A 25,870-nucleotide genomic window follows, 5' to 3' on the forward strand; every position below is an offset into this window, starting at 1 on the left:
ACCAGCTATCTCCAAGTTTTGGGGATTTTTACTCTGGCACAGTGTGTACTTTGATGGAAAGTTTTAATTTTGGTCCTTTGACATATTTTGGACCATTTATTAAAATTGCAATATTTTATTCATTTGTTAGGTAGGATCTAAGTGCTCCCTTGTTTTGGTGCTCCCACACCTGCCAGGGGAGGTGTGCGCTTCACGCTCCACAGGCTATGTATACCCTTAAGTTAATGAGTAATTTTCTATGCATCGCCATCACTTGGTTTTTGTCCATTCATATAAACTATACCGTGTTGTACTTTCTTTGTTTTGATTAATTTTTGTCTTTTTATAGATAATTGTGCTCTCCAAAAATGCTCCTAAAAAAGCAGATATAACCGCGAAACATGTTGAGAAGATGCAAATAAACTTTATGTGATAGACCATAAGATCCAGCTATTGGTATCACTATGTAATTATCCACTCAAGAGAGAGTGGTTTTAGCGCTTATGTCAAGGCACAATAATGTTTTAATGAAATTATGTCATAAAATAATGTTTTTTAGATCATTTGTTGTCCATTTGGGTACCATGATAGGCCACCTAGCCTCCATGTCAATTTTTCTATACAATGATTCTAGGACGAAAGTACTTTTAAGCTGTTAAAAGTCATGTACTTTGTCCCATAGGTGACCAAACTGTAAAAATAAATTATAATAATGGATCTGCTTTAAGGCTGAACTTCGAAATGCTGAGATTTACACAATCTTCCACACTACACATCTTCTCTCCTACTAAGCAATAAATCTAGGTCCTCTCCCTGCCTCCCGACTGTGATTAGACAGAACAGCACCTCTGGGTTCACACTGCTCTCTACTTTCAGCATGTTTCTTGTCAGCACATGTGCATGCCAGCATACCTGATTGGCTCTTTATGGTGCCCCTCCCTCTCTGTTAGTGCCACTGTACAGTAGTTCACAAACAGCTGATATCAACTCAGAAGTACTTACACTAGCTTCAGTTAAAAATGCATTTTGTTATTTTTTTTTTTTTAACAAATAAATCACTGCAATAATTTGTGTGCTTTTATACCTGCTTGGAGTTTGGTTTTAACTATAGGATAAAGAGACTGCACTGAGCTAGAAGAATAGCAAACCTGAAGCTGTACTTAGCACTCGTCAGCAATTCTGTTTTCACTTTTTGCTGCAAGTCAATTTTGTCAATTTTCTATGGTCCTAAACATTTGCTGATGGGATAATCCACATACCAGATAAATTCACATATTAAAATACCATATGTCCAGATTAGAATGAAAGTGAGAAAAACTCTATAATAACTCTGTAATAACAAATTATACCAAAGCCTGCTCTAAATAATTAGTGGGATTATGCGTGGATGATCAAAGTTCAGAAAATGCCACTTTCTGATTAAAATCCTTACTCCAGGAAGACACATAAGACACAAATTAATGCAGCTCTGCTATTTATTCATCTGCCAGTAATTCTTCATGACAAGTATGTCTTAAATGTAAGCAGTGTAAGTACCTGAATTTGACTTGACATTAGCCTCATGAAGTCCCTGTATAGCAGAGCTCAGAGAAAGGGAAGGAAAAACAGCACAAGGAGACATTTAGAAGTGCTGGGGTGTAAGGATCATGCCTTTGAGGAGGTGGGTTAGGTGGGCAGCAGTAGTTGTTAACTCAAATGCCCCGTACACACGGGCAGACTTTCCGACAGAAAAAGTCCGATGGGAGCTTTTGGTCGGACATTCCGACCGTGTGTATGCCCCATCGGACTTTTTCTGTCGGCATTTCCAATGAACTCAGATATAGAACATGTTCTAAATCTTTCCATCGGAAATGCCGACGGAGTTTAGCCCGTTCGCAAGTTCGCTCGTGTGTATGCGGCAAAAGAGTGTTGCTGCTGCTCCATCGGGTTAGTGGTAGTAGGAAGTAGTGAAGGGTGAATCTGGTTGGTTTTTATTCGAGTTTGGCAAACAAGTCCAAAAATCTGCACACCATAGAGTTTAACGTGAACCTCATTAACCACTTGCTTACTGGCCACTTATACCCCCTTCCTGACCAGGGCAATTTCCAAAACTGTACCCAAATTCAATTTTAATCATTTTTTTCACACAAATATATAACAAAAAAAGACCAAAAACTTTGAAAAAAACAAAACAAAACATTTTTCATATTTTGTTATAAAATTTTGCAAATAGGTAATTTCTCTCCTTTATTGATGGGCACTGATGAGGTGCACTGATAGGTGGCACTGATGGGCATTGATGAGGCAGCACTGGTGGGCACTGATCAGGAGGCGCTGATGAGGCACTGATGGGCACTGATAGGTGGCAATGATTTGCAGTACTGATGATCACTGATAGGTGGCACTGGTGGGCATGGATTTGCAGCACTGGAGGGCACTTAGGGGGCTAATGTCCCTCTAACAGAATCCAATTACCAGCTTTACTCTTTTATTCATGGGAAGAACAAAAAAAGCCGGTAACCAGCTTCTGTGATCAGCTGTCATTGGCTGACAGCTGATGATGTGGTAGGGCCCTTTCTGTGATTGGCCCTTTACCCTGCTTTGTGATCAGTTGTGTCCCAAGAACTCATGATCACAGAGCGCACGGCGCGTGCGAATTGAAGGATGTACATGAACGCCCTCCCAGTATTTGAGGTCTGCGTTGTAGCCATCTTTCAGCTATAACACGGACGTCAAGTGGTTAAAATCGATGGTAGGAGAATCTTGAAAATCTATTTCTCAATTTTCAAGGCTAATAGGCAAAGAATTGTCAAAGGGCATTGGTAGCTGGGCTCTGCCCTAGGGGACAAGTACCAATTCAAATAGAATGTTAAAAAATATAATTTGACAGGGAGCAGCTCTATTTTTAATAAGGCATAAAGAGGAAGCATTTAAAATACACAATTCCTTTAAATAACATGTTTGGGAAATATGACGTGAAGTACATCTGTAGGATGTTCTACAGCAAAAGTGACATTTACAAAGAAAAAAAAAACAATTAAATTGCCTCTAAATGACATTTCCCAGCTGCTTAAAAAAAAAGCAGCTGGAGATTCCCTTCATCTATACCCGACTTAGATCCTAGGCAAGCGTCTGGTACAGCATGTAGGGGGGTCCCTAGGAAAGAAAATGGCAATTATGAACAAACAGCAGACTCCTGCATCAGGAATCACAGGTGTATGTGAACAGCTGTGTCTAGGAGACCTGTACAAATGAATAACAGGCTGTCTACATTTATACATGAAGCAATTGAGCCCAAAGTCGATCATCTGTCCCTAGCCGCAGGTAATTCCTCCATGTGCAATTAGATGCGGACAGCTACAGACAGATGCGACTACTGTCAGCCTTGCATTTATTTGTAAAGACTTGCCGGCTGCAACTGTTCACATACACCTGGGAATTCTGCCACAGGAATCCAATGTTCATTAGTAATTGCCCGTGTAAATGTAGCCTTATCTTTGATGAAGGCTTGGTATAGATTTTAACGGGCACCCATGCAAAAAAAAAACAAAGAACGAAATGGCATAAAAATCCATACCAGACCCTTTGCGTATGTGGCCTAGTATGGTCCAGGAGGGGGGCCATATTTTGCCATGGCCATATATGGTTAATGACATCAGCCAGGATCCCTAATCCCTGTGTTTAAATTTAGCTGCCAACTGGGGAAAGAATTATGATCTACATTGCTGTAGGACATAATTGATGGATTTATACTGTGGGACTTTTCTTTCAGAAAGGATTTTTTTAAATGTGTGGTATGTTTATTTACATTGTATTTTTTGTTTTTTTGTTTTTTGTGAATGAATAACCAGAACAACACCACTATGTTTCCCTTGCTCATTCATGTAGGGGGAGCAGATAACTGGGCACCCCCTTATTTTAAAGAGTGATTTCCAGATTACGATAAGTCCCCCCTCCAGACCCCCACATTCACAAGAGGCCCTCTTTCTCATCAACATGGGGACAAAGTGCTTTGGCAGGACCCCCCCCCCCCCAACAAAGTACCATCTCCATGTTGAGGACATGTGGCCTGGTATGGTTCAGGAGGGAGGTAGCCATATGCTGGCTACCCCCCTCCTTTCCTCAGCAGGCAGACTGCATGCTCGGATAAGAGTCAACAAATGTGAACCCCAGCCTTAATAGGAAGTGATACAACAATCCCATAATCACTAAACCACTATCTCCTTTCAGTCTTAAACAAAGCGGTAACAAGCCTGACATTTGCTACAGACACTAAGTGGAGCACAGCATAGGACCAATCTTGGGAAGGCTCTTCTAAGGTTCATGTCTAGTTTTATACAGAGATCTTGCACGATTTCAGTGGCCATTTTGGGTGCAGACGTGCTATCTATAGCACAATCTGCATCACAAAAAGGCCCTTTAATAATCAAATGTGTAGTCAGGGATAGTCTTATAGGGATAGTCAGCCTTATAGTAAGGGACAGGGTACCGTGTTTGTAGATACAGGCAAGCCTTGGAAAGGCTGTGCCCATGCAGCAGGGGCCAAGCAAGGATAGGAGAGACCAGAGAGCTATCTGCTGGGAGGTAAAGCTTGTCTGCCAAATGTTCAACTTTACTACTGGGCAGCCATTCTGTTTACAGTGTAGTGGTGGTTTAGTCAACCAAAAAACAACCCAGAGGTGACTCTGGTGGCCGCTCTCCTTGGGTCCTAAGCTGCGTTGAGTAATTTGGTCTATTACGGTCCCTGTGCGTATGACTATTAGAATTTGGGTGCAGGCTGGAGAGGTTTACAGGGAGGACTCTACCTCCTCCCCTCATATTCCCCTTTGGGGTAACCCTCAGTTGTGTTGCCTTTTTCCCTTACCAGATCCCCAGGTGTGGGCTTCTAAAGGGATGGTGGCCTTGAAACATGTCATTACAGATGGGCGATTTTCAACATTTGCGGTGTTGCAGGAGAAATTTGAGGTGCCGGCCTCCCAGTACGTTATTTACTTGTAGCTGAAACATGCCGTCAAGGGCCGGTTCCTTTAACCAATTGTATTGCAACCGGACATGGTGGAGTGTCTGTTGACTTCAAATATGATGGGTAAATTGTTGTCCTCCTGTTACCTCCGCTTTTTAGTGGTGCATGCCTCAATCTTGACTAGGACTTTTGACAAATGGAAGAGTGATATTCTGGACCTCACTGAGAATGACTGGGAAGACTGTATAGGTTCCTATTTTACCAATATGATCTTTGCTAATGATAGATTTATACAGTGCCTTGCAAAAGTATTTACCCCCTTGGCTTTTTACCTATTTTGTTACATTACAGCCTTTAGTTCAATGTTTTTTTAATCTGAATTATTTGTGATGGATCAGAACACAATAGTCTAAGTTGGTGAAGTAAAATTAGAAAAATATATACATAAAACTATTTTTCAGAAATAAAAAACTGATAATTGGCACATGCGTATGTATTCACCCCTTTGTTATGAAGCCCATAAAAAGCTCTGGTGCAACCAATTACCTTCAGAAATCACATAATTAGTGAAATGATGTACACCTGTGTGCAATCTAAGTATCACGTGATCTGTCATTACATATACACACCTTTTTGAAAGGCCCCAGAGGCTGCAACACCTAAGCAAGAGGCACCACTAACCAAACACTACCATGAAGACCAAGGAACTCTCCAAACAAGTAAGGGACAATGTTGTTGAGAACTACAAGTCAGGGTTAGGTTATAAAAAAATATCCAAATCTTTGATGATCCCTAGGAGCACCATCAAATCTATCATAACCAAATGGAAAGAACATGGCACAACAGCAAACCTGCCAAGAGACAGCCGCACTCCAAAACACACGGACCGGGCAAGGAGGGCATTAATCAGAGAGGCAGAACAGAGACCTAAGGTAACCCTGGAGGAGTTGCAGAGTTACACAGCACAGACTGGAGTATCTGTACATAGGACGACAATAAGCCGTACGCTCCATAGAGTTGGGCTTTATGGCAGAGTGGCCAGAAGAAAGAAATTACTTTCAGCAAAAAACAAAATGGCAAGTTTTGAGTTTGGGAAAAGGTATGTGGGAGACTCCCAAAATGTATGGAGGAAGGTGCTCTGGTCTGATGAGACTAAAATTTAACTTTTTGGCCATCAAAGAAAACGCTATGTCTGGCGCAAACCCAACATATCACATCACCCAAAGAACACCATCCCCACAGTGAAACATGGTGGTGGCAGCATCATGCTGTGGGGATGTTTTTCAGCAGTCGGGACTGGGAAACTGGTCAGGGTTGAGGGAAAGATGGATGGTGCTAAATACAGGGATATTCTTGAGCAAAACCTGTACCACTCTGTGTGTGATTTGAGGCTAGGACCGAGGTTCACCTTCCAGCAGGACAATGACCCCAAACACACTGCTAAAGCAACACTTGAGTGGTTTAAGGGGAAACATGTAAATATGTTGGAATGGACCAGTCAAAGCCCAGACCTCAATCCAATAGAAAATCTGTGGTCAGACTTAAAGATTGCTGTTCACAAGCGCAAACCATCCAACTTGAAGGAGCTGGAGCAGTTTTGCAAGGAAGAATGGGCAAAAATCCCAGTGGTAAGATGTGGCAAGCTCATAGGAGACTTATCCAAAGCGACTTGGAGCTGAGATCGCCGCAAAAGGTGGCTCTACAAAGTATTGGCTTTAGGGGGGTGAATTGTTATGCACATTGACATTTTCTGTGATTTTGTCCTATTTGTTCTTTGCTTCGCAATAAAAAAAAAAAAATATTTTCAAAGTTGTGGGCATGTTCTGTAAATTAAATGATGCAAATCCTCAAACAATCCATGTTAATTCCAGGTTGTGAGGCAACAAAACGTGAAAAATGCCAAGGGGGGTGAATACTTTTGCAAGGCACTGTACAATTAAAGTTTTTAGGGTATACTACAACCCATGGAGCCTGGCTACAATCTACCCTATGGTTAGTCTTCTTTGTACACGTTGCCATGCCTTTACTGGCACTTTCTTTCATATGATGTGGCAGTGCCCAGTTATTTGCTCCTGGGAGTCAGTGATTGATGCTCTAAATACTCTTTGTGATTTGTGTCTTAGGCTTGATCCATGACTTGTCCTCCTGGGAATCATGGAGGACATAGAGGACATAGAGACTACTAGATGGTTGAAATTATTCCTTTTTTATTAATTTTATTATACTCGAAGGGAAATTCTTATGAGGTGGAAACAGTCCACCTCACCCACGGTGGCTAGCTGGAAAACTGCAGTGCATGCGGTCTTACCGCTTTATAAGTTGACATATGAGAGACGGAACCGCCCCTAAAAAGCTTGACAATGTATGGTTAGCCTGGATGGATGCTTATGGGTCAGATGTTTCTGATGATTTGTACACGTATTGTATAATGGCTCTATTTTTGCTGATGTTTCTCCCCTTTCTTATCCCTTCCCGCTCACTCCTTTTCCCACTTCTTCCTTGGCTCTTTGTCTTCGGGGCTTTTTGGCTCCCTTTGTCCGTCTTCCTGTTCCCGCTTTTCCCCTTCTATCTTCCTCTTTGTTGTGTCTCCCCCCCCTTTTTTTTCACTGGCCAGGATCTCTCTGACCTGGTTGACATCTGTGCATGTTATCCCTAATGTTTATTATTTTTTTTACTGCCAAGGATGATTCTACATTGTGGCACAACTGGCTGGCTAAGTTGCCAACTTGGACTGCTTAGGGTTTCCATGTATCTGCCTGTAAATACCAACTTATTTTTGTCTCCTATGAGAGTCCTACAATATGACCTGCTGTATCTATGTACACTTCCTTCTCAATGGCCTTTTTGATATGAATTAATTTGTGTTATACCGACTGTGATTTCTGTATCTATCCTGTACTTTACTTAATAAACTTTTACTTGTTAAAAAAAAAGTGTTAATGTATTTGTCAGTCCATTGGAGAAATGTTCCCTTAAAGGAACAATTGTGTTGATTTGGACCTCTACTTATGTCTCCTGCAGTGATGTGGAAGTGAACAGGAGGAACCAGTGAGAGCAATGGGGGACCAAGGAGACTGATGTATCCAGAAATGTTGGTTTCCCTATTTGCATCATAATATTTGTACTCTTTAGGTAAGGAAAATGGAGGTTCACGTTTTTAGGGGGAAAAAAAATGTAGTTACCTTCCCCTAAGCTGTAACGTATCCGTACATCCCAGGCATTCATAATATCCTTACTATCAAATCCCAGCAGGACGACTTGTGAGAAACAGATAATGGCAACAGTGTGGCCCATGCCCTCATAGGAAAGCCCAGCATCTACTCCACAGATGTCCTCCAATGTGACACTGGTCTTCTCCTTGTGCCCCTTCGTCCTGTCTGACTTATCCTTGTATACCAGCATCAGCAGGCAGTCTGGAAGAGAAGAAACACTCATTGGAGATGAGAACGTTTACAATATTCTATATCTGCCTGGACAGGAATAATCTGGAGCCTTTTAATGAAGTGTTACATTTCCTGTCAAATTCCATATTATTTTTATACAGAGCTCAGTTATGTAAATTACATTCTCCTCTCTTTCTTTCTAAGCTATAATAATAAAACCAATGCAACAATATCCAGTTCTGCCTGTTATTTTGGCCCATGCTTTATTTAAAACAACGCAGAGTGTTCTTAGCCAACGTATAAAATGTAAACATGCAGGCTGGACAACTGTCTTCACCCTGGTGTAGGTTACAGCCATGTAATTGAAGATGTGTGTGGGAGAGCTGGGTTCAAATACAGAGGTAGAGCCTATAGGCACTATAAGGGAAACTCCACTTTACGTATTAATACAGCATATATTTCCTAAAAAAAAAATCTACTTTACTATTTAACCACTTGCGCTCAGGAGGGTTTTACCCCTTTCCTGACCAGGCCATTTTTTGCAATATGGCACTACATTGCTTTAACTGACAATCGTGCGATGCTATACCCAAATAGAGCTTTCTTTTGGTGGTATTTGATCACCTCTGCGGTTTTAATTTTTTGCGCTAAAAAAAGGCCGACAATTTTGAAAAAAAAAACAATATTTTTTACTTTCTGCTATAAAACATATCCAATAAAAAATAAAAATTAAAAAATCTAATTTCTTCATCAATTTAGGCCATTATGTATTCTGCTACATATTTTTGCTAAAAAAAAAAAAAAAAATCGCAATAAGCGTATATTGATTGGTTTACACAAAAGTTATAGTGTCTACAAACTATGGGGACATTTTTTTTTTTTTACTAGTAATGACGGTGATCAGCAACTTATAGCAGGACTGCGATATTGTGGCGGACAAATCGGACACCTAACTGACACTTTTGACACTTTTTGGGGACCAGCGACACTAATACAGTGATCAGTGCTAAAAAAAACAAGCACTGTCACTGTATTAATGGCACTGGCTGGGAAGGGGTTAACATCAGGGGCATTCAAAGGGTTAAATGTGTGCCTGACCAGTGCTTTACTACTGTGGGGGAGGTGAAGAATTTCCCAGAGCAATTCTTCAGAAAGGAACAGGCAATTTTATCAAAAAATATAAAGTATTTATTACAAAAACTCACTTAACACTAATCACTTTTAAATGGTATGACATACCGCCACCAAATACAATAAAATTAGACAATGTTGCCTAAAGACACAGATGGCCACCACACTCACCCCTCACCAATATCATTATTTACTGATCAATATATTGAAATCACTGTGTTGGTATGAATAGTAGTGGTTTCAAAGCAGTTCGCTTAATTTTGCATGGATACCACACAGAGAATAAGTCCTGTCCATGATTCTGTAAAACAATGACAGTGGAAGGTAGAAGCAATTGACCCCGGTGATATCAAGTAAAGATGGATAATAGACAGTTCACAAAGCTGGTAATGGAGTGAAGGCAAAATCCCTGGTAATGCAGATCAGGAAGTAGATAGAACATGAGAGTTCAAAATTCCTTCAATGTATATATATGTATGATGGCTATTCAGGTTATTAACAGCAGATGCGGACGGGCTAATGAATCTCTATGGGGCAGGTGAGTATGTGTATATATGAACTCCGCCCAGCCGGGAAGTGAAAAACAATACAGCTCACCGCTCTCCGGCTTGCCCCAATTTAGAGGAACACACCTCAGACTTCTTTGGAAGATATCTCCTGAGGTGACGGCATGTGATGGCTTATATGAGGAAGTATCATCACGATTTTTCCTCTTGAGTCCAATTATTACTATATATAGGTGTAGCTGTTGTGCTATTTTTACCCTCCCTCTGTTTTTTGTTAGATATACTGTGGGGAGGTGCTTGTACTAGAAGGAGGCATGGGGCGGTGCCTCTGGTTAGCAGACACACAGGATCCATGTCTTCTGTACTGACAAAACAGCGATCTGCCTTGTTTACATAGGCAGACCACCTTTCTGCCTGTGTACCGAACGATCGGCGGGTGCCGGCGAACATCACGTCTGCGGTACCTGCTGCTGGGTCCCACTGTGTATACTCACAGCGGGAGTGGGTCGCCGGCAGCGCCAATGCATGCCCCAGACCCGGAAGTGTCAGATCACATATTAGGTAAAGTATTATTAAAGTTTTTTTTTTTTGTTATTTAAAGTGGATGTAAACCCAATGTCATCCTTTCTAAACTACTGCCATAGGAGTTATCTATAAGGATATACATGCCTCCTGCATGTATCTTTACCTGTCAAATGTCTCCCCTCTGTCTGTTATGAGACCCGAAAAACTGCAGATTCTGTGGGCGGGTCTGTTGTCTGGAGCTCGGTGGGTGGAGTCGTGATGTCAGTAGACTCCCCGCCCACCTCTACACTCCCCTTGTCAATATGCATTTTCTCCTGTGTATTTCTTACACTGAACTTCTGCTATGATCTCTAACATCCAATGAAAAGACAGGAAAGTAACCACATGACTTCAGCATGCCAAATCATGGTGAGGTGTGGAACAGCCAATCCTTGCAGAGCAGCTGAAGAAAGGAGTGGGGGAGGGAATTCCAAAATAATGCCTGTGTCTTAGGCTAGTGCACAAGAAGTAAATCACCTGTCACTCACAGCAAGGGGGAGGATTTGACAAAGTTTTTCTCAGTTTGTCAAGATTTTTCTCACTGAACAATAAAAGAGGATTGCTCCGAGATGGATTAACTCTGTGTGGCAAGACTGGGATCAAATGATAGGAAATCTTATACTCTACATTATGATATATATATATATATATAAAAAAAAAAAATTCGGGTTTACATCCACTTTAATCCATATTTAACAAATATGGCATACTTACTTGCTCTGTGCAGTGGTTTTGCACAGAGCAGCCCACATCCTCCTCTTCTCCCCCGCCGGTGCTCCCCTCCCTCCTGCCAAGTGCCCTGATCGGGTAAATGGAATAGCCATTTATTTATCAAACATTTAGTTATGATTATCAAAACATGTTAGAGACACTTGTTACAAATGTCAGGCACAGGATGCATGTAGAAGCTGTTTTTGTTTGTGGTCAAATGCTATTCACACCTCCAGCTGTGAAAAGGCATTTTCCCAGAGAACTCTGGAAGTGATATATAGGTGCCAAATCACCATCTGTTTATCAGTGTAAATAACCAACAAATTGATTAGGACTTCAAAAGAGGCTCATTCAAGGTGCCTCCCCCTGTAGAAAGTATAAAATGTACTGAGGCCCCCAGCCTCTTTAGAACAATTATATTGAATGTATACCATGTACAGCTTTGTTCTCCATGCTTGTGGTTAGCTACATGCTTGAATATTAAATACATCTTTTTGAATGTGGTTCAGCAGTCAACATGTTATTGGAAACCCCTAAGATCTGGGATTTCCCTATCAATTGGTCCTTCTAGCCGGAAATGATAACTCTACAGACATTGCTAAGAAATGGAACAACACAAGCTGGGAATTCACTTCTGATGGTGAAGGTAAGCTAGCTTTTTGCTTACTGTGACTTCCTGCCAAGTGCCCCCACAGCAAGTAACTTGCAATGGGGGCACTCAAGCAGGCTCATTCCCAAACCTCATCTCTGCGTGTCCATTCACACACAGAGCCGTGGCTCGGCCCTCCTCATTGGCTCACTGGCTGTGATTGACAGCCATTGGCTCCCGCTGCTGTCGGAGCCAATGAGGAGGGAGAGTCCCCGTAGAGCCACTGCTCTCGTGTAAACCGCTGGATCGCAATGGGGCTCAGGTAAGTATTAGATGGGCTGGGGGGCTGCTGCACAGAGAGTGTTTTACCTTCATGCTTGGAAAGCAAAAATTAAAAACCTTGAGCCTTTGAAACCACTTTAAGCATTTTAACTCCTGTATCTGTATACCACTTATAGAGCAGACCAGATAATTTTATCATTACTTATAATAATGAAGCAAGGTAATAGTTTTTTTTTTTTTCTTTTAAGGACAAATACTTTTTTTGGCAATGTTATCTTGCAAAAATTAATTTATTTTCTAAGGAATCCACTGGGAAAAAAGAGGTAACTCTTTGTTCTAGTTTAACCACTTCAGCCTCGGAAGGATTTTTCCCCTTAATGACCAGGCCATTTTTTGCAATACGGCACTGCAGTATTTTAACCGATAGTTGCGCGGATGTGCGACGCTGTACCCAAATATAATTGGGGTCCTTTTTTTCCAAAAAATAAGCTTTCTTTTGGTGGTATTTGATCACCTCTGTGGTTTTTATTTTTTGCGCTATAAACAAAACAAAGAGCGTCAATTTTGAGAAAAAAAAACTATATTTTTTACTTTTTTCTATAATACATATCCAATAAAAAAATGTGAAAAAAATAAAAAATTTTTTCAGTTTAGGACAATATGTATTCTGCTACATATTTTTGGTAAAACAAATCCCAATAAGCGTATATTGATTTGCGAAAAAAAGTTATAGCATCTACAGAATAGGGGAAAGATTTAGGGACTAAAGAGAGATCGCTGTTCCTGATCACGAGCAACAGCTTATCTCTCTCTCTTCCTTTTACTGAACAGGGATCTGCCTTGTTTACATTAGGCATATCCCCGTTCTGCCTCTGTGATGAGTGATTGTGAGTGGCCGGCGGACATCGTGGCCACCGAGCATACGCATCGGCTCCTAAGCGTGCCCTGTATCTATTACACGAAACGACGTACAGGTTTGTCGTTTTGCGCAATAGGAAGAAAAAAAATCATGTGGTCCGTAGCGCCATCAGTAATTGGCCTCCATCCCAAATTTAGACAGAAAGAAAGAGAATTTTGGTCAGGGGGACTTTAAATGAGGCCAATCATTATATAGAGCAGGCACATAGGATATAAAGCACAGTATTACTTGTATGAGTTTATTACATATTATCCGATAAAAAGGGGTTTTTTTGGGCTTTAAATGAGATATGTAAACCAAAAAGCAGTCATTGCAAAGAACATTTCACTGTACCTTGTGAGATCATATACAGCATACTCAATGACAAAAAGTGCATACACAAAATCGCATAAACGCAAGGCATGCTAAAAACCACATATACATATTGACGCCATGGTACTGTGGCATATCATGGGATAAAGACAAGTCCTACACAACATAGGCCACTGTAAGGGCTGGATGGTACTTAAAAGTCTTGAGTGGAACAATGTAAAAGACATATAAAATCATCTGTATGGACATCATGCATCTATGTAGGCCCAACACGTTTTGTTAGGGTATACCAAATCTTCAGGGGCGAATGCAATGGTGATCTATAAAGAGACATAACCATATGGTATTATATTGTAGCTAAATAATAGGGGTAAGTAATGGGTGTAAGGGACAGAATGGGCATTCCTATACATACTCATGTCAACTGCATAGATGTGAACAGAGGATTGGAGCTGCTCGAGATGTCTTGGGCTTGGGAGCTGAGGTAGAGACACCTGGACAAGCCGGGAGCATTGTGGATTCCCCAAAGACAATGTGCGAGTATAGGTGACAGCGAGCTAACACTTCTGTGGATTAAAATCGGTAGTATATGCTAAATGTATATTATTATTGATGAGAAGTATGAAAAACCCATACACCAGGTCAAGTGAAGGAAAAAAATAAGCATGAATGAATGAATGAATGAGAAAGAAAGGAAGGAAAGAAACACATCCTGGGTGATATGATGTAGAAACCAAAAGGGAAAGAAAGACTTATGCCGTGTACACATGGGCGGACTTTTCGACCATACTGGTCAGAGGGAACGAATCCATCGGACAATTCGACCGTGTGTGGGCTTCATCGGACCTGCAGCGAACTTTTTCGATCGAAAATCAGACGGACTAGACGGAAAATCAGACGGACTAGATTTGTACCATGTTTCAAATCTTTCCGACGGACTCGAGTCCGGTCGAAAAATCCGCTCGTCTGTATGCTAGTCCGACAGACTAAAACCCACGCTAGGGCAGCTATTGGCTACTGGCTATCAACTTCCTTATTTTAGTCCGGTTGTACGTCATCACATACGAATCCGTCGGACTTTGGTGTGATCGTGTGTAGGCAAGTCCGTTCGTTCGAAAGTCCGTCGGAAGTCCGTCAAAAGTCCGCTGAAAGACCGTCAGACCTTTGATGCCGAAAAGTCCGCCCGTGTGTACATGGCAATAGTGATAAAAGTATAGGTGAAACCTATGGTGATTTTCCTTGTTGGTTCACATAGAGCTGAGAACCAAAATCATATGGGAACCAAATATTGCATGTAAGGTGCTGCCAGAAAGACCCACAGACACCAAAGGAAGCGAGTTAAATGCTCCCAGCTGATACAACGTGTCCCGCCCAGCGTCACGTGGGCGTGGCAAGAAAGGGAAGGCATCTTTGCCAGAGCGAAAGAATCCACCCATAGAGGCTCAGATACTTCCCAAATGTCAGCCTGGATGGAAAGAAAAACATGTTCATGCGGTCCGAGATCAAAAGATGCAGTAATGTGGCGAGTATGCAATGAGGAGCAAATCCACCCAAACCACTACCTCCATCCACCGCGAATGGGGAGTGAACAGGGGGGAGAGGGAGGGGCGCCAAAATCGCATCACAGCACCCAGGGGACAGATGGACAGGCAGCCCAAAAATCCCTGCACACACTAAACAGACCCTACCATGTGAAACAGGGTGCTAGGAACAAGAGATGATGGATTGAAATAAAAAGAAATATGTTGGTATGTCATGAGAATCAAGAGAATATAATGTATAATAAAAACCATGATCAGATCTATCATGGATTGCAAAAATGTAATTAAAAGATAATTTGCAGACTGCTAAATGGTCAAATGCACCTCTCCATCCCTATATGAATATACTATGAACAGTTTGAGACTTCCGTGCAATAGAGCCGCCCTGCTGCAGTATATGTGTGGTCTTAACGTGGTTAAGCAGTAAAAGCTTTAAAACAACTTGTGCTACTGCAGATAAATGCAGATTATATTCTATAATGTGACCTTTTTACAAGGATATTAAAATGAAGCTTCTGGTACAAAGCTTTGCAGAGTTATTTACAAATGAAAAGGCTGCATTATTTATAAAATTTTGTGCATTTTTTCAGTACATTGCTACAAAAATGAATAAACAAAGCAAACAAGTAAGAAGAAAGTTTAAAGCGGACCTTCAGTCATTTTTTTCCACTTTCCATCTATTAAATCTTCTGCCCTTGTTGCTTTAACTTTGGATAGTAAGGCCCCTTTCACTTGACAAGGCCTTGTTTGTATCCCTTTCACTTGACAAGCCCGCTCAGATCCGCCTGTTCGTTTTTCAGGCGGATCCAAGCGGGCCACCCATTGACTTCTATGGGCAGGCGGATGTCAGCGGAGATGTGTCCGTTGACATCCATCTACCATCCAATCCTCTAAAATCAGGTGTATGGCGATACGTTCAGCCATCCGTCTGGCGGATCGGATGAGATCTGATGAAAACAGACATGCTGTCCGTTTTCATCCGATCTCCCAATAGGAATCAGCGGGGCTCTGACAACTCCCTCCCTGCTCAGTGAGCAGAGACGGGCCTGTCATCCGCCGGCTCAGCGGAGATCAATGGAACGATCTCTTGCTGAGCTGGCAGATTCCACTTAAAGGATCCACTCTGTGTGGAAGGGGCTGGGGAGATATTAACATATTAACATTTCTGCCATTAAATACCTTATACAACCCACTTCCTGTTTCTTGTCTGGTCATTAGCCTAGGCTTATGATATCATGCACAGCTCTCTCTCTCTAATTCTCATGAGAGTTTGCTGGGAAGGGAGGGGGGATGAGTCATAAGAGGGGCAATGAAAGCTGCAGGGCTGCAGAGCTGGAGGTGTGCCTCTGTGTGTCTGTGTAACTCCAGGAAGTGAACAGGCAGCAGCTTCAGCTGCCCACAGTTAGAATGGCTGCAGCCAGACTTAGTGGAGGGAGATTTCTGCAGCATATTTGGCAAGTACAGAATCACAGTATCTAAAAAATTATATGCAAAGTGGTTGGAGGGAAGCTACAGAATGGCAAAGATGTTTTTAATACAAATTATGTGAGCAGACTGCAGTTCCACTTTAAAGTGGTTGTAAAGGCTTTAGGCTTTTTACCTTAATACATTGTATGCATTACTTCCACCCTCAATTACTTCCCCTCAGGGGACCCTGGAACATAGTGGGGGTTAATATCTCCCCAGCCAATCCCTGGTCAATGCGGCAGGTGACCAGCAGGGGACTGGGAGGGGGTATAAATATGCTAGAGTCCAGAGCAGAGATCTCTTGTTCCTGGGGAGTAAGACCCAGCCTAAGGGCTGTGGCATCCTTGGGAAATCTGCCTGGAGCTACAAGCACCTTTTGTGTGGTCCCAGCTACTGTTTGTCTGGAGGACCACTGTTCCTCCTGGAGCATTTACAGAAAGGCTCCCAAGGATCCAGCACACAGGCAACTGCAGTACAGAAGTTGACTGACCTTGTACGTGGCTGCACTGAGATAAAGAAACAACTTTAGAGACTTAGAGACTTTGGCTTTTCTGGGAGATCAGCAACCACTATTTGTATACTCAGGACCGTATTTGTGTTTAGCACTGTTCATCTATACTCTTCAAAGGGGGTGCCTTCACCCTAAAGTCTTAGTGCAGAGTTAATGTCCTCATTTTCAATTTTACTGGAGTATCCCTAGGCTCACCCTATCCAAGTTCTACCCCAGAAAAAGAAAAAAAAAAGAGCAGCACGACCTGTTTACAGACTCAAGTGTGTGGGAAATGTTGTGTGCCTGGCTGCTGTGTGCCTATCAGGGAATGGACCCCAGGATTAAACCCCCAGACCAATCCTGCCTGTGCGCAACATACTCTTAAAATTCTTTAGGGTGTACTTGGTACGTCCAGTGTCCATAACTGGTTGTTATAAATTGCTTTTCCATTTAAATCCATGGCCAACTATGATCTCCTAAATGAATCAATGACATTTGCTTACAACTATGACACCAACACTCTGTGCATGAGTTCCCAGATGTCCTATCCTCCTTCTAGGGTTTTTGGCTCACTACTTTTCCCAAATGTCTGCACTCTCCTGGGTTCTGATCTGGTAGCCAACCCAATGTGCAAGTTCTAGGCAACATGTTCATGCTTTGAAACCTGTTAAGTGTGGTAAATATCAGTTCCAGTCCAGTGTTAAAAAGGCCTACAAAGACTTTATATTGATAATATTGATAATGAATGATATTTATGCACCAATGAGTATTTTTTGAAAGCCAATAAAAACACAGAACTTTAGCTTTGATTGCCTATCCAGTTGCACAGATCTGATTACTGTAGTCCTTGGCACCTGTTAGGAATCATTAAAGTATAAATTTTCTCCATCTTTCTTGCCAAACTCAGGATATATTAGTGAGTGCAGATCTCTGTCTCATTGTTTGTATCTGGTATGTCCACTAAACTTCACTGGGTTGATTTAGTAAAGGCAAATGGGCTGTTTACTTTGCAAGTGAAATTCCACTGCAAAGTGCAACTTCCCTTGTGCAGTGAACAGCCTATCAGCCGTATTGCGTTATCCAGCAATACCACCCTACAGCAGTGGTTCCATTCTAAATTTGTCTCCTTTTTATTTCAGGAGGATGATTAAATACTGAGAAATCTATCTACATACTGTTCAGACTACAGAACATGATATAACCAGCCAACGGTTTCTAATAGTTATTACTAATATATATCTGAATCCCAAGAAATACATTTTACATTTAACACATTTTATTAGAACATTGTAGGAGGTTGGAACTCCGGATTAAAAAAAAAAAAAGATTTGCAGCAAAAGGAAAAGGTATTTCATATTTTTACATATATGATTTACTGTATTTTTAAAGGGACGATGTGATTTGCCCGTGCAGGACTAAGGGCTCATTTACACTTGCCTCGGCTTCAACACACATTAACGGCTAGTTTACACTCGCTTCAAAACAAGGCTTCGGACAGGCTTTGTTAAAGCTCTCTGAACACTAGTCAAAGCTCCTGTCACTAAATAAAATGGTTAGCTTACAGTCCTGTTTACACCTTGCTTTTGCTTTGCTTCGGCTTTGCTTCAAAAATTATACCCCATGTAGCTTTAGTGGTGTTTCAAAGCTTATTCAAAGCCTCCATAGAAGTCTATGGCAAAGCTCGCTTGAAGCCCCACCGAAGCCTCATGGAAGCCCCATGAAGCCTCACGAAGCCTCACCGAAGCCCCACTGAAGCCCCATCGAAGCTCTACCAAAGCCCCACCGAAGCCTCATTGAAGCACCAAGCAAAAGTAAGCTGTAAACAGAACTGTAAGCTAACCATTTTATTTAGTTACAGGGGCTTTGACTGGCGTTCAGAGAGCTTTAACAAAGCATGTCCGAAGCCTTGTTTTGAAGCAAGTGTAAACTTTTTCTTAGTGACAATGTCTCAAACAAAACCCCCCAACTCCTTGTTCTACCCATACATTTCCTTTCTTCTCTGCAACCATCCAAAATACCTTTTATGACTGCAGCAATGTCAAAAGAAAAGATCTATGAACCGTACATCAGGAAGGAGAGCCATGAGTATGAAGTGGGATGAATGGCAGCATCAGCTTGTACTCCTGGCTGGAGTCCGAGCTGAGGGTGTCATTCATCTCACTTCATACTCATTGATCTGCTTCATGATGTACGCTTCATGGATCTTTTCCTTTGACATTGCTGCAGCTTGGAGCTGGGATGATCTCCCTGTCCCTGCCTGCACTCACAGCGGTCTAGTTGGACTTTACCTCTCTACCTGAGCGGCACTTAACTTTTGTTTTTTTGGGTCACCTTGTATGACTGGTTAGGCAGGAGCACATGACCTCCTCCCTTTTGACAGTGCTAGCAACTAATCTCTGGGTGCAAGCACTGTCATGTCATTGGGGGAATGATTTCACTGCTCCTTCAGGTCATCAACACCAGATAGTTTAGTAGAGGCTTGGTAAAAATTTTTTTTTTTTTTTTTTTTGAACAATAGCTTTTATTGATGTTTAAAGATAACATTTATACAATCATACTAACATTTGTACATGAGTATCATATAGAAATATAACTGTATATAATTGAATTTATTGATAGAGCATTTTACTAGTGAAACCAACAAGATGGTTTTGTAATCAGCCTATCTTTACATCAATTGTTTATTTGAAATACTCTGAATTTATGTAGAAAAATCTATTATTTAATTGAAGAGAAGAATAAATTCAAGGATCTCTAAGGATGCCCTTCAAAATAAGGCTTGGTTAAATTTGTATGAGGGGGTCAGCCCTTTGCAAAGACACTTTCACTTTGCACTGTTTTGGCAAGCTGACACTGAGCTTGATTTACTAGAGGCAAATAGGCTGTTCATTTTGCAAGGGAAGTTGCACTTTCCAAGGGAAATTGCCCCAGGACATGAGGGCATGAGGTGAAGCTCTGCTGGCTTCCATCATCCAATTGTGTGCAAGCAAAAAATTTAGTTTTTTTACCTTACTTTTATTGATCTTGCACCTGATTGGATATTCTTTGTAACATGAAACCCCATTTTCTAAGCTCTTGAAAACATTCGCTTGAAAAGTGCAACTTCCCATACAAAGTGAGCAGCCTAATTTCCCTTAGTAAATCAAACCCAGTGTCTGTTTGCAGTAAATGTATTTAGTTATTTTTCATTCATAAGCTAAATGGGGACTTACTGGGTCACTAAAATGTGCTTGGTTTTCATCTCCATTGGCATTCAGAAGCCATTCTAAAAATGTCTAGTAGCTCTGACTACTCCTACTAGAGTCCTTTCAGTAACTTCGCAAGCCTTCATTAATAAATTCCTAACATATAGCAACAGCAAGTTTTTTCCAAAAACCTGTACATTTTATCATTTGCCTAGTCTGAGGTGAGGTTCTCAACTGCTGTCTGGAGGAAGCATTTCCTCATATTTTCACAACTAATGTATGAACTGCAAAATTGTAACTTTGTAGCAAGTCATAAAGGGAGAGGTTGCAATAATGCCAGGCTGTGTCGGACAATTTTAATCTCCATCAAGAATGGCACAAGCAACAGGTTGTGTTATCCCTGAACCAGCATCTCTGTCCAGGACCTTGATAATGCATGAACAAAGATGGTGCCGTTCTTTAGGATAGAAAACGCAAATAAAGGCATTGCTAGAGGGAGTTCTATGATTTCTGCGAGAGGTAATAACCCCCTTTAATTGTCACACACGACTTATGCACTCAGCATGGAATACTATATGCTAGGTCCACTTTTTTTTCACAGGCTTGAAACCACTGAACAAGCAATAGTTCAGGTGACCCCTGATGATAGATTGTGGCCAATGGGTAGGAGCTTTCCACATTCTTTCTTGCTCCACCATTGATCATGTGATTTTGACCCTGCAACTCATTTATTTGCTGTAGGTCACTGACTGAGCACTGGTAGACATTACCACCCTTTTCATCGATAGTACACTGTGGAGCTCAGTATTTCATTTATGTACTTGATGATTTTAAATGAGTGTCTATCATTCACTACTGCCAATATCCAATCAGTTTGCCTAGGACATACGATCATGTTCTACAAATTTTAAAAGGGAAAAAACCCAAAGGCCTATTCAGTTGATGATCAGTGAGCTGGAACACCCACCGTGTGGAATGTGGCATAGGTCATCCGAAAACTTGTCACTATCACTTTTAATTGCCAGCTTAACATAAAACTGTAAACAATTCACAGATGAGAAGAAAAAAACTACCACATTGGATTGTCGCCTAAACTTGACCTCAGATTGTAAACTGGACAACACTGCTTTGCTACCAGCCCTGACCCCAGAACAGTTTTTGGACTACACAAGCTTACGACCTGCCCTGACTTTGTGCTGTCTCAGGATTCCATTACCAGCCACTGTCTACTGCCTAACCAGGTTTGGGACTACAGGTTCTCTTACTTGTCTCAGTCATTCAATTCTGTTACCATTTGGGCATAAACGATAGTTATGTGTTCTAACACCTGGGGGCAACCAAGTACCAGCTTGCCTGTAGGCAGGTTGCCAATTGCAGTTTAGTTTAGTGCTGCCCCAGCCGGGAAGGTTACAATAAATTATGTTTCAGAGACTTTTCTTGGAGGGCTACTTGTGTTCGGCTAACTGGTCCTGTGTCATTATATAAGGAACAGGGGTCTGGATCTCTCATTACCATTGTCGACCTTACTGCTGATTTCATTGCTGGAGTCCATCCTACCAATCTGTCAATGTCGTAGTTCCTGCTGAAGAAAAAGCCTGATTTCAGGAGCCTTCCACAGCATAGAGGGATTGCTGGGACCTGAAGTTCATCCTGAAGATACCAACCCTGGACACTGCCACAGTGTAATTTGACAAAAATGGATTCTTATCCACATAGGTAGGCTGGGGCAGCCACAAACCTTGAGTTAGTTAGTTTAGGGAAAGACTGTTGCCTTTGTTTGACTGTCATGCCTAAGTTATTTGAGTAAAGCTTTGTAGACTTCTCTTTGCCTGGTCTGAAGTTACTAAAGAGGTACAATGCAAGTAACCAACACACATAGTCTACAGCTCGGGTCAGTTAAAAGCACATTGGGGTATGAAGACAGCTTTGTGATAAAACAGTGTGGAATATAAGCAAGCAGTTACCTAGGGTAATGAAGGTTTAGCAAGCAGCCTATCGAGAAGCGTGTGCCTGTAGTAGGTGAGATAGCCTCTTGCAGCAAGGGAGATGTTGTCGGCAATCTCTCCATTAGCGGTCCGTCTCCCATAGCAATGGGAACAGATCAGCACCACAGAGGTCCTCAACCTGTACACAGGTACGGAAGCAAAAGAGTTAAGTGAGTGCACGCATAGAGTCAGCGCTAGGTGCATGGCGGGACCCCATTCCATTACTGGGAGTGAGGTGGTGGAGATACGCTGGACAGGTGGAGAGGGCATCGGCTCTGCATGTCCCTCCTAAATGCAATGATGACAGTATTGGTGTACATTAAAGCGGAGTTCCACTTAAAAAAAAAAATTAAAAGTCTGCAGCTACAAATACTGCAGCTGCTGACTTCTAATAATCGGACACTTACCTGATCCAGGGTCCAGCGATGCGGGAAACGAAGCCCCGCTAGTCTCCCCCTTCTCTTTGCGGTGCCGGCATAGTCACTGTGGGAGCCCGGCTGTGGCTTCACAGCCGGGCACGCACTGCGCTTGCACGAGCCGTGCGGTGCGCTGTGACTGGCCGGGCAATCATCTGGGACTTGTGACGTGTCCCAGATGCTTGCCGAGAGGGAGGGGGGAGAGGTGAACTTACTTCCAGAGCAGGGAGGGAGGAAGTGGGAGCTGGAGCCCTATAAAAAGAGGGTTTCCGCTCACCCCCCAAAAAATGACATGCCAAATGTGGCATGTCAGAGGGTCACCTTCTCTTAAAACGGAAGTTCCATTTTTGGGTGGAACTCCGCTTTAACATGAGGAGAGTTCACTAGAGTTCAGTCATCTGTTCAAGTGTACACGGTGTGGCCATCTTTGAGTTAGAGGTCCGCCTTAAGGATGAGTTTATCCCTGAAAGTGGCCTCTACCCTGTCCCAGGGCATTAATGAACATGGTACAAGTAAAGGTACCCCATGCATAAGGCAGTGACGCTATCTAAGGTGCCTAGAAGAACCCACCCCAGGGTAGGCCTCCTATGTGACCCACGCTTGGAGCACAACGAGGAGGGGAACATGGAGGAAGTGTCACCAACCTACTACCCCTGCCCTCCATCCCTAGGAAACAGATGCTATATGCAGAAGAAACATCACTCAGCTATAGTCCCTGACCAAGACTTCAAGCTGTGCATTTCAATAAATATAGTTACTAAATATAGATACTGTCTTCTCCCCTTCCCTTCTGGGAGAACAGGAAGTGGGGTCGACACCGGTACACCCCACCCTCTTTCCTCCCTTTTATCCATCACACCCTTACCTACCTTCCCCATAACCCCTAACCCCCTTCTATTTTACCTATCCTTTTTCTTACTCAACAAATGGGTTGAGTCAGTTGATTTCTATCACCTTTGACGCACCCCCCTCCCTACAGGGACTACAGCCCCACAACTCCGGAACTGCCACCAACGCTCAACATGGTGTTACACAATACCACACCAGGGAATGCACATTTGTATTATTCCATGTCTTGAATCTTGGTAAGATTGCATAAGAATGTTTGGTTGCTACATGCTTGCCCTGTTTTGGAAAATAATTAGCAAAAAAAAATGGTTCTGGTCCCTTACAGCTAGTAAGCATCTGTGCTGCCATTGTAACCAGAAATGTATTTGCACTTTACAACTTACACTAGGTAACACAAATCTCACTGGATAATGCTAGGCAAGGAAGCAACTTTTCTTTTCCTCCAGTTCTCTTTTATTTCTACAAATAAGCACATCATCAGATTTGTTTTGAAGACCAGGAAAGATGAAGAATTACCAAAGAATAAGCAACATTTTAGAATGCATACGTGACTGCCATGATTAAACAAAAAAAATGAGCCCTGTCACTAGCCACTTTCTTTATTAATTTGATTTTCGTTTGCAGATTTGAGGTTTACTTACAGATTTACAGAGTTATGTAAATGCGTTTTTACAAATGCTGAATAATGATAGCATAGAAGGCCCATGTTTTATTCATAATGCTCTGCTTTTGAAGCAGTTTTGAAATTTCTTCAATTTATTTTTAGAGGGATGCAGGGGTAACAGAAAGGAAAAGGATTAATAAATGCAAAAAACAAAACAAAAACAAACTATGAACGGCTGGCAAATTAGTGAATTACAGAGGAGCTTGGGAGTCATATGGGACAAATAATTTGCACGGTCAAACTATGAATTTTGATAATGAAAGTAAAGTCAATTATGAGCTCAGGTTTTGGTATACAGAGCCTATCCATTTTAATTGTAGATTTGTAATAAATGAATGTTACAAAACTGTAAGCTAAAATAGAAGAAGGAGGTGAACTATTTTAAATGAAAACTGTAGTGGGAAAAATATATAGTCTGTCTTCTTTCTGAAAATGCTATTTGCCTAGCTGGGTGACTGCACTACACTGGCTGCCACAACCTTACTAGCACACCACCCCAGAATTGCCACTACTCTTCCAGGACGTCACCCCAAAGTTGCCACTGCCTTCTCTGCACTCCACCCCAGGGCTGTCATTTCCTTCTCTGCACCCCCCCCACCCCTCCAGAGCTTCCACTTCCTTCTGTGCATACCACCCTATGGCCGCCCTTACCTTACCACCACACCACCCCAGGGCTGTCACTTCCATCTCTACGCACCACGTCAGGGCTGGCACTTTTCTCTCTGCACACTAGCCCAGGACTACCACTTCCTTCTCTGCACACCACCCCAGGGCTGCCACTTCCCTCTCTGCACACAACCCCAGAGCTGCCACTTCCCTCTCTGCATACCACCCCAGGACTACCACTTCCTTCTCTGCACACCACCCCAGGACTACCACTTCCTTCTCTGCACACCACCCCATGGCTTCCACTTCCTTCTCTGCACACCACCCCATGGCTTCCACTTCCTTCTCTGCACACCACCCCATGGCTTCCACTTCCTTCTCTGCACACCACCCCATGGCTTCCACTTCCTTCTCTGCATAACACGCCAGGATTACCACTTCCTTCTCTGCACACCACCCAGAGCTATCACTTTCTGCGTTGCACACAAGCCCATGGCTTCCACTTCCTTCTCTGCACACCACCCCAGAACTACCACTTCCTTCTCTGCACACCACCTCAGGGCTGCCACTTTATTCTCAACACAACCCCATGGCTGCCACTTCTTTCTCTGCACACTACCCCATGGAAGCCACTAGCTTCTCTGCATACCACCCCAGAATTACTACTTCCTTCTCTGCACACCACCCCAGGGCTGCCACTTTCTTCTCCTTCTCACAGCTTTGCCACCTCTCTTACCCCAGCCTGTGAAGGTTCCAATGAAGAAAAAAACATCCAAGAGGCACAGGTTACTAGAGAAAATCATCCACCAATGGAAGGAGCCACAGACCAAAGCAGTGGCGGCTGGGGGGATTTCTGTTAGGGGGTGCGGCCGCAGCAGCCATGGATAGATTCATGCTATGCATGAATCTATCCTTTGCATATAGGGGGTGGCCTGGAGATAGGGTTGCCACCTGTACGGGCTTGACCCAGACAGTACAGGTTTTGCAACTGGTGCCCGGGTTTCTGTCCACCTGAAACCCTGGCACAACATATCTCCAGTCCCATCAAGTAAATCTCAGACCCCTACGGATTCCTGTCAGCTGCACCTCTGTGTCCCTCTGCCTTCTCGCATGGCAGCTCTGCTTGCCTCTAGTGCCAGCTGTGCTAAAACAGACCAAAGGAGGCCACCGTGGCATGTATGCTGTGTGACCTCTTCTGATGTGCCTCAGCTGCCATCCCGCTGTCCCGGGGACCGTTGGCCAAACACCACCCCCTACCACCCAATTTCACAAGGTAAGAAAGGAGGGGAGGCTGCACAAGAGAGGAATATACAAGTTTGGGGGCGGGGGCTGGACAAGGTGAGGGGGCA

At 42.7% G+C, this 25,870-nt stretch overlaps 1 protein-coding gene and 1 long non-coding RNA gene across 3 annotated transcripts in view; one reads left to right on the plus strand and one right to left on the minus strand.

The window, feature by feature from the left end:
• The window catches only part of LOC141117847 (uncharacterized), a 160,013-nt gene extending 151,297 nt beyond the window's left edge, over positions 1–8,716 (plus strand). The window contains exons 2-3 of the long non-coding RNA XR_012237246.1: positions 7,943–8,053; positions 8,171–8,716. This is a non-coding gene — a long non-coding RNA (uncharacterized lncRNA). The remainder of the gene's footprint in view (positions 1–7,942; positions 8,054–8,170) is intronic.
• The window catches only part of DOK7 (docking protein 7), a 231,819-nt gene that overhangs the window by 185,822 nt on the left and 20,127 nt on the right, over positions 1–25,870 (minus strand). For both annotated transcript variants that reach the window (XM_073610865.1, XM_073610864.1), the window contains exon 3: positions 8,104–8,334. In XM_073610865.1, the coding sequence (XP_073466966.1) occupies positions 8,104–8,334 (231 nt within the window). The remainder of the gene's footprint in view (positions 1–8,103; positions 8,335–25,870) is intronic.

The sequence above is a fragment of the Aquarana catesbeiana genome, linkage group LG01 (assembly GCF_042186555.1).
Source record: "Aquarana catesbeiana isolate 2022-GZ linkage group LG01, ASM4218655v1, whole genome shotgun sequence".
Taxonomy (NCBI): Eukaryota; Metazoa; Chordata; class Amphibia; order Anura; family Ranidae; genus Aquarana; species Aquarana catesbeiana.